The following is a 12,408-nucleotide window of genomic DNA, read 5'->3' as shown; positions in this document are numbered from 1 at the left end:
GCATCAAATTTCGAAATTGAATTAAGTGCATTTGGCTTTCAGCTCGATTAGGTTTAGGTTTGCTTTAAGTCCTTAATTTGCGGATTGTCTGCCGGCGAGTCATCAGGCGATTAATCAAAATTATTCTCTATGCATGCAGAGTTTATATTTAAGATTTAGTCAAAGTAATTAAGTTGACTCAGCCGACTGAGCCGATCAATCAGTCGTCGTCGTCTTCAGTCTGTCAGTTGGCTATTAACCCTTGCATGACAAATCGCTTTTGACATGCCGTTGCCAGAGAGCTGAGAGCATGACAGGGCAATGTCTGCTCTTCAGAGTTCCAGTGCCAGCTCGAGTTCGAGAAACAGAAGAACACTAATTGCTTTTCAAAGCATTTGCCAAAAGCGAGGGAAAACAAAGCTTAGTCAACAATTAGTATTTGCCTCGACAGCTGAAGCAGGCAAACAAAAAAAATAGCCATAAGAAAATGTAAAGAAAAATGGGAAAGCAAAATGTTAAAGAAATATGTGAAAAGGGCGATTGAGAAGGATTTCATGTATGGCATCGATACATGTTGAGGGCATGTCTAAAACACGTTTTTTAGTGGCCAACATTGCGGCTTTAACTTGCACTAAAAACGAAATCAAAAATCCCCTTTTTCCAAAGCAAAAAGAGTAATGCAAAACTATGCCACAAATATTGTGGTGCGCTGCAGCACGTTGACAGTTCTCTCGTCGAGTGTTTGGCAAAAGGCGTGTGGAAAAGTAAAAGTGTAAAAAAAGTATTGAAAGAAAATTGTGAAAAACTCTTTCTGTCTCTCTCTCTCTCTGTGTGGCAATTGCAGCTGCAATGTACGCTCTGTGGGAGCCACACACACACAAAAATTTTAGGCCTGCATGTCTGAGCAGGACAATTGGCCCCGACGGTTAAAAAAAAAGAGAAGAGGATTGCCCTCAAAGGCAATAGGAATGCCAGATTTCGAATTTAAACCGCAAAAGCATATTGAGCTAAAGGCTTTAAAAGTTTTATTTTGTTTTTCACTGCAGATTCTCTGACATGCGCAAATTTACAAAATCATCTATATAAATTTGCGCCTATTTTGCAGCTAAATAGGCAGCAATATATTTCCGACGATTGCCGTCGGTAGCGTCGACAAAATTCTGCCACCTAAAGCGGCCCCCTGGGTGTAGTCGAAAACTTTTCAAAATGCATAAATTCCCTCGTTCTTGTTTTTAAAGGGGGCAAAGGAGACGAAGCCCCTTTAGCAAGTTTTCTGTAGCGGTTTTTCGGTTTTGGTTTTTTGGGTTTTATGATTCGTTTTTCTTTTTTTTTTGGAGGTTTTTGGCAAACAATTTGCTGGCTTCTGAACGGAAAAGTTTCAATCATTTTGCTGGCCATTGTCATTTATGTGATAAACTCGACACGTACATCATGGTTATTACTTAAGCGCTAGACTAATTTGATCGCAGCTGTTTTGAAACTTTCTTTTCTGCAACTTTTCCACAATCCCATTGGCCATAATCGCATTGCTAAAGACAATGCATAAATCTATACGGCAAAGGTAGGCCACAAAGGCATAAATATCCAATATGAGGCTATATATATTACACACACCCCCGCTCCCAAGAATTTCCCGCCGACTTTTCCTTAACGCTCTGCCGCAGACAGTGGCTTGAGGGCATCATTTCCCGCTGGGCTGCCAGCAGATTTATGATGAGACAAAGTCGCGCGCGTGTGTGACTCCATTAAATGTGTTAATAGGATAATGTTACAGCGCAAATAGCAACGAAAAATAACGAAAAAAAAACAACAACAACAACTGAAAAAAGCAAAGCGGATATATAAAAAAAAATATGCTTTGCGTTTGTTTCATATTTTTCTTTATTGTGTGCGTTGCGGCTCCCCCGCAGTTAAAATGCAAATTTAAAGTAAGGCGCACTTTAAACCAAAGCCCGAGTGCGTAAATTGAACTTAATACACTGATAGAAAATCAGAGCTACTGCTAAAAAACTAAATCTAAATTCACTTATGAATAAAAATTAATAAATAAATTTATTTTGCAGATGAAATAACTGATTTTTTGTAAATAAAAATAATATTATAAATTGATTATATTGAAAGCACATTTTTAAAAATAATATAAAGTAAAAAATACCAGGTAAGTTTTATATCATTTTTAAATTGAATTACTGAGTAAAATAGAATTTGCGTTTTTTTTAACTAGCAGAGCGTAGGGGAATTTATTTTTTAAGAATTTTAATTAAAACTCTTTCAGCTCATTATTTTTTGAGGCTTTTTAATTAATATAATTTAATTTAATATAATACTTTATAGACGACAATTGCGCAACAATCGCAGAATGTGCCCACGGCTAACTAGATAGAGTAGAAAGTGGACCCAGCAGAAGAAGAATAATTTTTGATATTTTTCCATGGGAAATAATGCGCATTATAGAAACTGCATCACAAACCCTTAACAGGGGAACTGAAGTAAGCCTTAAATTCATTCTATAAAATTCTGGGTCACAATCTGTACAAGCAACTGAAATACCAGGCGAACTGAATAGAGTAGTAAGTGAGTTGATCTAGAAATGCAGCCAAAAATGCCTTGTGATTGGTCAATTTCTCATTTCCGCGTGCTCTTGCATGTGGAGCCTAAGAACGGGAGTGTGAGAGGTTGCATCTGATTGGGCAGAATTAAGCCAAGTGGCATAAGCGATTTTGACTACAGGCACCTACTAGTCGCTTCTGTTAGCCTAGTAGAGAATATTAAATTAATATAATTCTGTGCAAAATTTAATGTAAAATGTCACGTGGAGCAGGCGAACATAATAAATTAGTAATTCGCAAGGTTTTCGGCTCTTTGGTAACAATATTCTAATAAATTTTGTTTTTGCTCATAACTCAATACGTATTTTCAGCAGCCTTCAAAAGCTTATTAAAAATGAAAGCAAAATTAAAATTTCAGAAGCGCTTTTTCGTGAAGTGTATGACAAATGGCGGCACACAAAACGTTACCCAAATACAGACGCAATACGCTTACTTACAACAGCTCCTACACACACACACACACACACATACTCATGCATGAGGGTAACCAGAGGACAAACCTAAACACGTGCTGGGGGAGGCAAATAAGGTAAGGACTCGATGTTGCATACATACATATATAGAACATATAGTAGTATAACAAAACAGACGGACGAACTTAAGCACGCAGCTTTGTGTATTGAACATGTCATCGGCAAAATTGTGTCAAAAACTCACCGCAAATACCGAAAGCGTATGACGAGAGTGAGAGAGGGAGGGGATCACCTCACCTTGCAGCTATTGTTGTGCATCAGGCATTTTCACAATATTTTTCAACTATGGCCCAGGCAATGTGCAACGTACAACATACAACGTGCAACGTGCAACATGGCTCGCCACTTTCCGCTTTCGACCAAACCTACCTTCATCTAGCTGACTGCCAGCCTGGGCTATACATCAATTTAACAAGCAAGCATGCACATGGGAAATTAGCTAGCAATAACGGTATTTTCGGGTATGCTGCGACAAAACTGTGCTTGCAACACACACACACATGCAACACATTTGCAGCATGGCATCAACAACTTTGCGGTGTTCTATCCACAAATTGTTGCACATTCTACTATCAGAAACAAGTCCTTTGGCTTTGTCGCTACTACATTTTGTTGTTATTGTTGTTGTTGTTATTGCCGCTGCATCTTCTTCTTCTTCTCTTTGGCCTTTTAGCTAAATTTATGCAGTTTGGCGAAAAATATTTATCAAGTGTGCCAAATACGGGAATGCGTTAAAACATGCTCGTAAATTCAGTCGTAAATATCCTAAAGACTCGACTTTCAATGCAGACAAATAGCTGATGGCCCCAAGTCAAGGGGCCAAAATGCATATGTTGAGCAACCTTTGCAAAAGTGTCAACATGTCGAATTAAAGTATAAACAATTACAAGCAAGTTGCCAATAATTTAAGCAGCATGAAAAGCTGCCAACGAGGGAGTTTCAATATTAAGAATAATAAACGTTGTACTTTGGAATATACCGTGAACGGTAAATGGCACCATTAAAGTATTCCCTGTTGCTCACAAATTTAAATATATAGTTTCTTAAATGCTCGTAACTTTTGTGTTTTTACAGATAATAAAAACATTAAGAGATTTTGATATAGATGGAAGATTGAAGCAATTTCAAATAACCAACTTTAAGTTTAACCAACACTTGAATCGAATATTCGACCATATATCAACCCACAGCTGAACATAATGCAATAAATATAAAGTATAAATCAAATAAATGTAACTTGGCTTAACTAAGTGTTCGCAATGAAATGAAATGACCACAGAGAGACAGCAGTCAGTCTCCTAATGCCCTTAACCACAACGCGTTCGAGGCGCACTGGCAAATGCAATTGAATTTGATTTGATTTGAAAACGAGTGAGAGAGTAGGAGACGTTGTCGGAGAGCCAACACAGACAACAGCTCGAAAGCAATCGCCACAGCCGCAGTGGCAGCCACAAGAGTAACAGCAACAACATGTGGCACAGACGGGCAAAGGGAAGTGCTTTTGCCTTTACCTTACGCATCAATGCAAATGTCAAAGCAATCATTGCATGACCATGATGTCGCCAACGACAGAAGCAGGAGGAGTGGGAGTGTCCAGGGTTGGAGTAGTTACGTCAGACACCATGTGCAATTGAATGGCGTCAACACGAGGCCCACCAAGGGAAAGCCAAAGCCAAAGCTAAATCCAAAGCCAAAGCCAAATACGTAGCCATGGTCCCTCACATAAGAGAGAGCACCTAGAATCGCACCTTGAGGCACGCACAGTTACACGGAGTATGTGTGTGTATTTGTAGATATGTATATAAAGAGATTTGTTCACTCACGATTAGTTGACGCTGGCGCACACAGTTTCCGCGCCATTTGCTGTCACTTCGCCAGTTTGCACATCGTCAGGCACACGAAGATGACGTCGCCATCGACATCGCCATCGCCATCGCCTCGCCATCGCCATCGACGACATCGACGTCGCCTGCCAAGTTCGCTCATGCAGCACTTGAGCAGAGTATTTTTTGCTTTCTTTCGTTCTCTCTGACTCTGTGTTTTGGGGACAACTCAGGATCTTAGTTCTTCCTTTTGCTAATGGTAACTGGAAATGGAAGCGACTGTGGCAACGACGACAACGTTGATTGCCGTTTGTTGCTGTTGCTGTCGGTCTTGTGCCCCAATCTTTTTATTATTGTTGTTGCTGCTGTTGTTGCCACTGTTGACATTTGCGTTTTTTTGTTGTTCTCTCACTGCAATTTTACGTGCTGTTGGCCATGATAATCGTAATACTATTGACAATGTTGATGTTCAATTTGCCCAACTGGCCTATAAATTTTCAGCTACTTGGCCGCACGTGTCAAAAGCAGCTGCTACAATTTCGGCTCAACTGGCCCCTCGTTTATCAACTTAACTTAACTTAACCATGAGCTAAGGTCCAATGCCAATTGGCTTCCAATGGCTGCATCTACTTGAGTGCCATCATCATACAACCACCAAAAACCAAAAACCAATGCTGTTATTGTTTGTTATCCTTCTGGAGTCAGCCAAATATCAATTGCACTTGAGCTGACTCCAACTGACCCTCCACAATTGGTGGAGGCCTGTGCCGCGCCAGAACCATTGCCAAATCATGCCAATCACTCTGATTGCCCAATGCAATTTGGCTTTCGCTTTTGTCTTGCATCTGGCAATTGAATTGCCCGAAATTAGCTTCAGCATGTGGCAGCATTCAATCTACTTCCATTCAATGCGATGACCTCAGCTAATCTTCACTTTCGGCGAGACATTTTTCAATGGGTAATGCATCTAAGTGACACTAATAAGAATTGCTTTAATTGATTTCTTTAAATTTGCCAACATTACTTTTAATATCTCTTCTTGAGTGATTTATTTACAGTTCACATTATATTTAAAGTCATTCAGAACCTGAAAATTTAAAGTTCATTAAAAGTTATTAAATTTAAAGTATTTTAATGAGTTTAGTTTTAGTTTCATACTTCTAACGATGTCTTTTTCTGCCTTGTTAATTGCTTCATTTATTTATGTTTAATTAAATTTAAAACTTAAGCTTAAGGCTTTTGCACCTGGTGCTATAGAAATAAAAAATGTTAATTGAAAATATATCCAACTATTATAAACAAACAAATGATATTTATTTTCTTTTACCTACATCTTTCATAGCAAACGTTTCTCTCTCACTCAACGTCACCAAGGTAAGCGATTGCAAACAATACCAACTATTTCTTAAAGCTGCTCTGCTTCATTCTTCACTACACGCAATTGCCTTTTGTTCTTTTGTTTTTCGTGAAAATCTGCTCAGCGGTTACAGGGTATTTCATACTCCCAGCACGAACACTTTTCGTTGTCTCACTTTTCGAGATGAGGGAGCTAAGGAAGTGGAATTTGCCAAGTTGCACAATTGCGCGCAAATAATTGAAGTTGGCTTCGCTGTTGTTGCTGCTGCTGCTGCTGCTGCTGCTGCTGTTGTCGTGGTCTTTGTTGTTCTTGCCGCTTTGTGGTTGTCCTCGACGGCATGTGGCTTTAGATTGTAGTCTAAAAGTGTGTGTGTGTGTGTGTGTGTGTGTGTATGTGTGTGCGCAGTTCTCTGGAGTACTAAAGCACTAGTTGGTCTGGCCAAAAGCACTTCGACTGGGACTTATTGTTGCTGCGGTCTGTGGGCGCTTGGTTCTAAAACTTGATTGATTTCGAGTGCGCTTTAAATTCACATTGCAAAGCGCCTTAATGCAGAGAGGGTAGCAGAATTATTTTGAAATGTGTGTACTTATAAATGAAGAGCTCGCAATTGTCTATTACCTCGAATGTAATTCCCACATTTCTTAGCATATTGGACTCGACTCGACTCGACTTGCTGGCCGAAACATGATAATATCTACTACGCCACACTTTGCTTCAATTATATACCAACTAAGATATTTAAAAGAGGCCTGGGTGTAGCCACGCCCACACACACACACAGTCGTAGACACACACAGAGTGTGTAAGTGCAAAAGTTTTGCTATTATTAAGAGCATCGCCTCATTGTCGGTTTTGTTGGACCCCACGGACTGCCCTCCACTCAACTACATGCTAATGCTACGTGTCGACACACACACACACACGCCCACTCACACACGCACACACTCTATTACATATAGAACCACACAATAAAGCAAAATATATGTTGCACAACTTTGTTCATATTTTTAGTGTCAGGAGTACAATAATTACGTTCATTGACTTTGCTAAGTAGCCAACTTTGTGTTAATGTCATTTAGTTGTGAAAGCGAGCGACAGTGTGGCCAGACTTTCGGCATATTTTCTGCATATTTACATAATTGAATGTGCGCCTCAAATATGTGTCCTCCACATATTATATGAACAAGTATTAATAAAGTCGTAATAAAGTTGTTTAGACAATTTCTGTGGTATTAGATTGTCGAATTAAATTAAAGTATTTTGGGTGCAATAAAGTAATTTTAATAATATTATTACTTACATAATAATTTTGTAGTTTAAAGAGAAGTTTATTTCCTTAATTGGCTTTACATTTGTGCTCTAAAAATAGAATTGTTTTATATTATATTTAGGTTGTCAAGGAAGAGGACTTCCTCACCGACATTAAAAATATTTAGAGTCTGCTAGTCATCATTTCTATAGAATAACTTGCTAATTGGCAACACATTCATTCAACAGTAGTCTCTTTTAGTTGCTGTTTACAAAATATGTAGATATAAATGCTGGCGTCATCTACCATGGTCTATTCTCTCTGCTTCTTTGCTTTTCTCCACTCATTTATTGACGCCACATTCATTCATTAAATTAAAACAAAAGTCTTTAAAGTATCTTTTACGCACTTGCATGCATTCATGACGCTCGCTAACAATTGAATTAGTACAAATTATGAAACAACTACATGCTATCTATTTCGCTTCGTCTGGCTTTTTATAGCTGCACGTAATAATTGTTTCCAATGCGTCACACAAACAATTACAAAAGCAAACAAAAGTGCAAACAAATAAGGAACAAAAAAAAAGCAGAGTCAAAACAAGGCAACAATTGCACGCACGCTCTATTGATTTTGTTCGTTATTTCTGCATTGCTAATACGCCATGTGGTACGTTTATTTTATTATTTAATGGGAAAACATCGATTTTTTTTTTTTTGCTCTGCTGTTGTAGGCAGCTGCCGCCACTGTGGCCAATGTCAATATCAAAGGCAAAGCCATTGGGGAGAAGCCCTACAAAAAAAAATGTACCAATGCCTGCAAATTGTTTAGATTCTGGAATAAATGCAACACTAGACCTGTGTTCGCGAGCTAATTGAATTTGCTGAGCTCGTGCAATGCCAGGTATAAATGACGGATTGCCGTTGACCGCTAATTGAAAACGACGCGAACAACGCAACGCGGCGTAGTTCAAATTTTTCTTAGAAAAACCAAAAACTAAAACTTAAAAACAAGAGAAAAAGAAATTTAACGGAATATTTTTAAACGAATTTTTTGAAAACTATTTAAAGACAAAGACAAATAAGAATTCGATTGCAAAATGGTGGTCAACTTCAAGGTGTTTAAAAAATGTTCGCCGAACAACATGATCACGCTGTACATGAATCGGCGTGAATTCGTGGATTCGGTGACCCAAGTGGAGCCTATTGGTAGGTGCTCTTTAATGTGGAATATGAATTGAAAACTTTGATGGGGAGTTGGGAGAGAAATAGTTTTGATAGTGAAAAAATACACTGAGAATTGTTATTGATAGATGGAAATTATTAGGAACTTAATCGTTAACTTGAGGAATAAAGCAAATCTCAATGACTGAAAGGAAAGAAAATTAAATTATAAAAAAAAGTAATACTTAAAGAAATAACATTGAGTGGCAAAAATTATTCTGAAGTTAATCATGAACTTGAAGAAAGAAAGAAAATGGAACGAAAAGAATGAAAATTATCTTAAAAATAATATTAAAAGTTGTATATGCAAAAATCTTTAAATATCAGAATATTCCACAATTTAGTTTGTTTTGAACCCAATTATCAATGCGGTTAATTTATTTTGTGCAAGTGAGTAGAATAATAGTATAGTATTTTGTAATAAAGCTGTTCTAAGGTAAGCTAGCAATCTTAATTATCAAACAGAAATAATTCTTTTATGCAAATAAATTGCGACAGTAATTGAAAAGAAAGTATAAAGCAACATTACTTTTGTTCGAACATTAAGCCTACTATATTAGAAATCATTAGCTAATCATTACTGCCGAAGCAAATCAAAGTCGCTGCTAACAACGATATGGAGTAGATTAAGGAACTCTGTGCGACTTGGTTAATCGGCTCATGCAGCAGGACTTTAATTAAATTAGGGCTTAATTTATGCAGAGCAAAACACAGAGAGAGTACGAGGCAGTTACAACAGCCACAAAGCTGCTTATTAGTTACGTGTTAATTGGCCAAGCATGGAATATGGCCAAGACACGTGTCTTGGCCACTGGACACTGCAATTGTGATTGCGGCACAGCCACCGAATGGGATAGTTGGGTCCAATTAATTTTGCGGGCTATTTGCAGATGGCATCATTGTGCTGGACGATGAATACGTGCGTCAGAACCGCAAGATTTTCGTGCAACTCGTGTGCAACTTTCGCTATGGCCGCGAGGATGACGAAATGATTGGACTGCGCTTCCAGAAGGAGCTGACGCTCGCCTCGCAACAGGTTTGTCCGCCCGTCAAGCAGGACATACAGCTGACGAAAATGCAGGAACGTTTGCTGAAGAAACTCGGCTCGAACGCTTTCCCATTTGTGATGCAAATGCCAACGAGCTCGCCCGCTTCGGTGGTATTGCAGCAGAAGGCCAGCGATGAGAGTCAACCATGCGGTGTGCAATACTTTGTGAAAATCTTCACCGGCGACAGCGATTGCGATCGTTCGCATCGTCGCAGCACCATCAACTTGGGCATACGCAAAGTACAGTATGCACCCACTAAGCAGGGCTTGCAGCCATGCACAGTGGTGCGCAAGGACTTCTTGTTGTCGCCCGGCGAGCTCGAGCTGGAGGTGACACTCGACAAGCAGCTGTATCATCATGGCGAGAAGATATCGGTCAACATTTGTGTGCGCAACAACTCGAACAAGGTGGTGAAGAAGATCAAGGCAATGGTACAGCAGGGCGTGGATGTGGTGCTCTTCCAGAATGGACAATTTCGCAATACGATTGCCTTCATGGAAACGAGCGAGGGTTGCCCCTTGAACCCAGGCTCCAGTCTGCAGAAGGTAATGTACTTGGTGCCCACATTGGTGGCCAACTGTGATCGTGCTGGCATCGCTGTGGAGGGTGACATTAAGCGCAAGGAGACCGCACTGGCCTCCACAACACTGTAAGTTTGCTTGAGACTCAAAAGATTCTGAATAGTATTTAATTCTGATGAACATTTCGCAGTATTGCCAGTCAGGATGCTCGCGATGCCTTTGGCATTATTGTTTCGTACGCGGTGAAGGTGAAACTCTTTTTGGGCGCTTTGGGCGGCGAATTGTGCGCCGAGTTGCCCTTCATACTCATGCATCCCAAGGTGAGTTTGCACACTTCGTTAACACTGCAACTCGTTTAAACATTATTCTATTTGCAGCCCAGCCGCAAGGCTCAACTGGAGGCTGAGGGCTCCGTGGAAGCTTAAGCAATTTGTTTACCTCAATACAGAGTGCATAATAATATATACATAACATATATATTTATACGAAACAAATCTTAATCAAAGTGTTTACAAAACAAAAACAAGAAACCAAAGCTGATGTTGCTGAATTGTTCTGAACTGCAGTCGTCGTACTTTTCTTATAACAAATCTATTTTCAAACTATATTAAATTATGTGTGTATGTGTATTATAAACGCTAAACAATTTATCTAAAATTAAAAAAAAAGAGAACGCTATCATGGGAATCATTTTGCTTTGAAATAATTATGAAGTGCCCGCAAATCAGACTCTACAAGCTGATTTCATTAATGCAACACGCAGCACCACAAGATTCGATCTACGGCCCAAGATTATGCATTTATTCAAGTGAATTTGTGGCAACCGAATGTTGCATGTTGCATTTAATATGCCCCACCACATGGGGCAGGCAAAATCAATATGTTATATGCTAATCGCAACGTTTACTTTTGTGGCTTACTAATTTCAATTAATTCCAGGCCCAGAGCAAATAGCTTCAGTGTCTGGCAGAATTAATATTCGTGCTAGGCAACAGCATAACGCATTACGTATACGTAATGAACTGCATAGCTGGGCGTATTGTTTAAATGTGGTCGAAACATTCTTGAATTTAATTTGAATATTCTCCAACGCCAGCAAACATTATATCTCCTCGATGGATAGTAATTAATAATGGAGCTTCGATTTGAAGAGGAATTTAAATCGAATAGTCAATCAACATATTCGACACTAATTAATTTCTTGATAAACTGCTGTAAAGTACTTAAAGTTTTCGTCGTAATTATAATTAACTATGTTTAAGTGCTTATAAACGCCAAACACCTGACGTTTAACAGATAAGATTATTGTTATCTTTGTCAGACGCCCTCACGAACTGCAAGCGATTATCTACGTGGAAACAGTAGTTAAGGCACAAGGAAAAAATTATTAGTCCCACTTATATTATACGCTTTAGCCAGACGAAGAATGCAAGTGTATTTGAGATAAAGTTTGAATAGTTAATATTCGACTATTAACAGTGAAGAAATTATTATCAGTTTATTGACATTGATAAAGTTATTTATGTATCGCAATAACCTTGCTGATCATTTTATTGAATTAAAAATGATTTTCTTGATGGTGATATGTAAAATTCGCTTATCTAAATCTAAATAGAAATAGAATTGATTTAATATCATTATTGTCAGAAAGAAATTAACTTTGATTTCCTTAATTGCAATAATTCAAAGCAAATTTGCCATGCTAACTAACTTTGCTTTAATAAATGCTTACTTCTGCGAAAATTTAGCAATGAAATTAATACCTTTTTTCGCTAAATCATACTTAAAATACCAGTTGAAAATGACTGCATTGTTTCTATGTACTTTTCAATGCCCAATAATCGCTTTAAAGTGATAAGCTAGTTAAACCCTAGAATGCTATCAGCATACTCTAGATGTATTGAGTGCATTGTGCATATATGTATACAAATGTATATGGGTTAGTGAAACGAAGCTATATAGCTTTTGATAACCATGCAATATTGATAATTATGTATACGACCAGTTGGGCGTTCCGAATGATTGAGAAGAAAAAACAAAGCAAAACAAAGCAAAAGGGAAAAATCGCTTGGCGATTAAGCAACGATTATCGCATTGGAAAAGAATAAAATCCGCAGCGATTAAG

General features: G+C 38.5%; 1 protein-coding gene across 1 annotated transcript; it reads left to right on the top strand.

The window, feature by feature from the left end:
- The first annotated feature begins 8,518 nt into the window (after positions 1–8,518).
- Positions 8,519–10,970, top strand: LOC133849864 (phosrestin-2). The gene is made up of 4 exons (XM_062285906.1): positions 8,519–8,698; positions 9,604–10,411; positions 10,474–10,603; positions 10,661–10,970. The coding sequence occupies exons 1-4, from the start codon at positions 8,590–8,592 to the stop codon at positions 10,706–10,708; spliced, it is 1,095 nt and encodes a 364-aa protein (XP_062141890.1). The 5' UTR covers positions 8,519–8,589; the 3' UTR covers positions 10,709–10,970.
- The last annotated feature ends 1,438 nt before the right edge of the window (positions 10,971–12,408 follow it).

The sequence above is a fragment of the Drosophila sulfurigaster genome, chromosome 2L (genome assembly GCF_023558435.1).
Source record: "Drosophila sulfurigaster albostrigata strain 15112-1811.04 chromosome 2L, ASM2355843v2, whole genome shotgun sequence".
NCBI lineage: Eukaryota > Metazoa > Arthropoda > Insecta > Diptera > Drosophilidae > Drosophila > Drosophila sulfurigaster.
The sequence above is the reverse complement of the archived record's forward strand: the minus strand, read 5'-3'. Positions and strand labels throughout refer to the sequence as shown.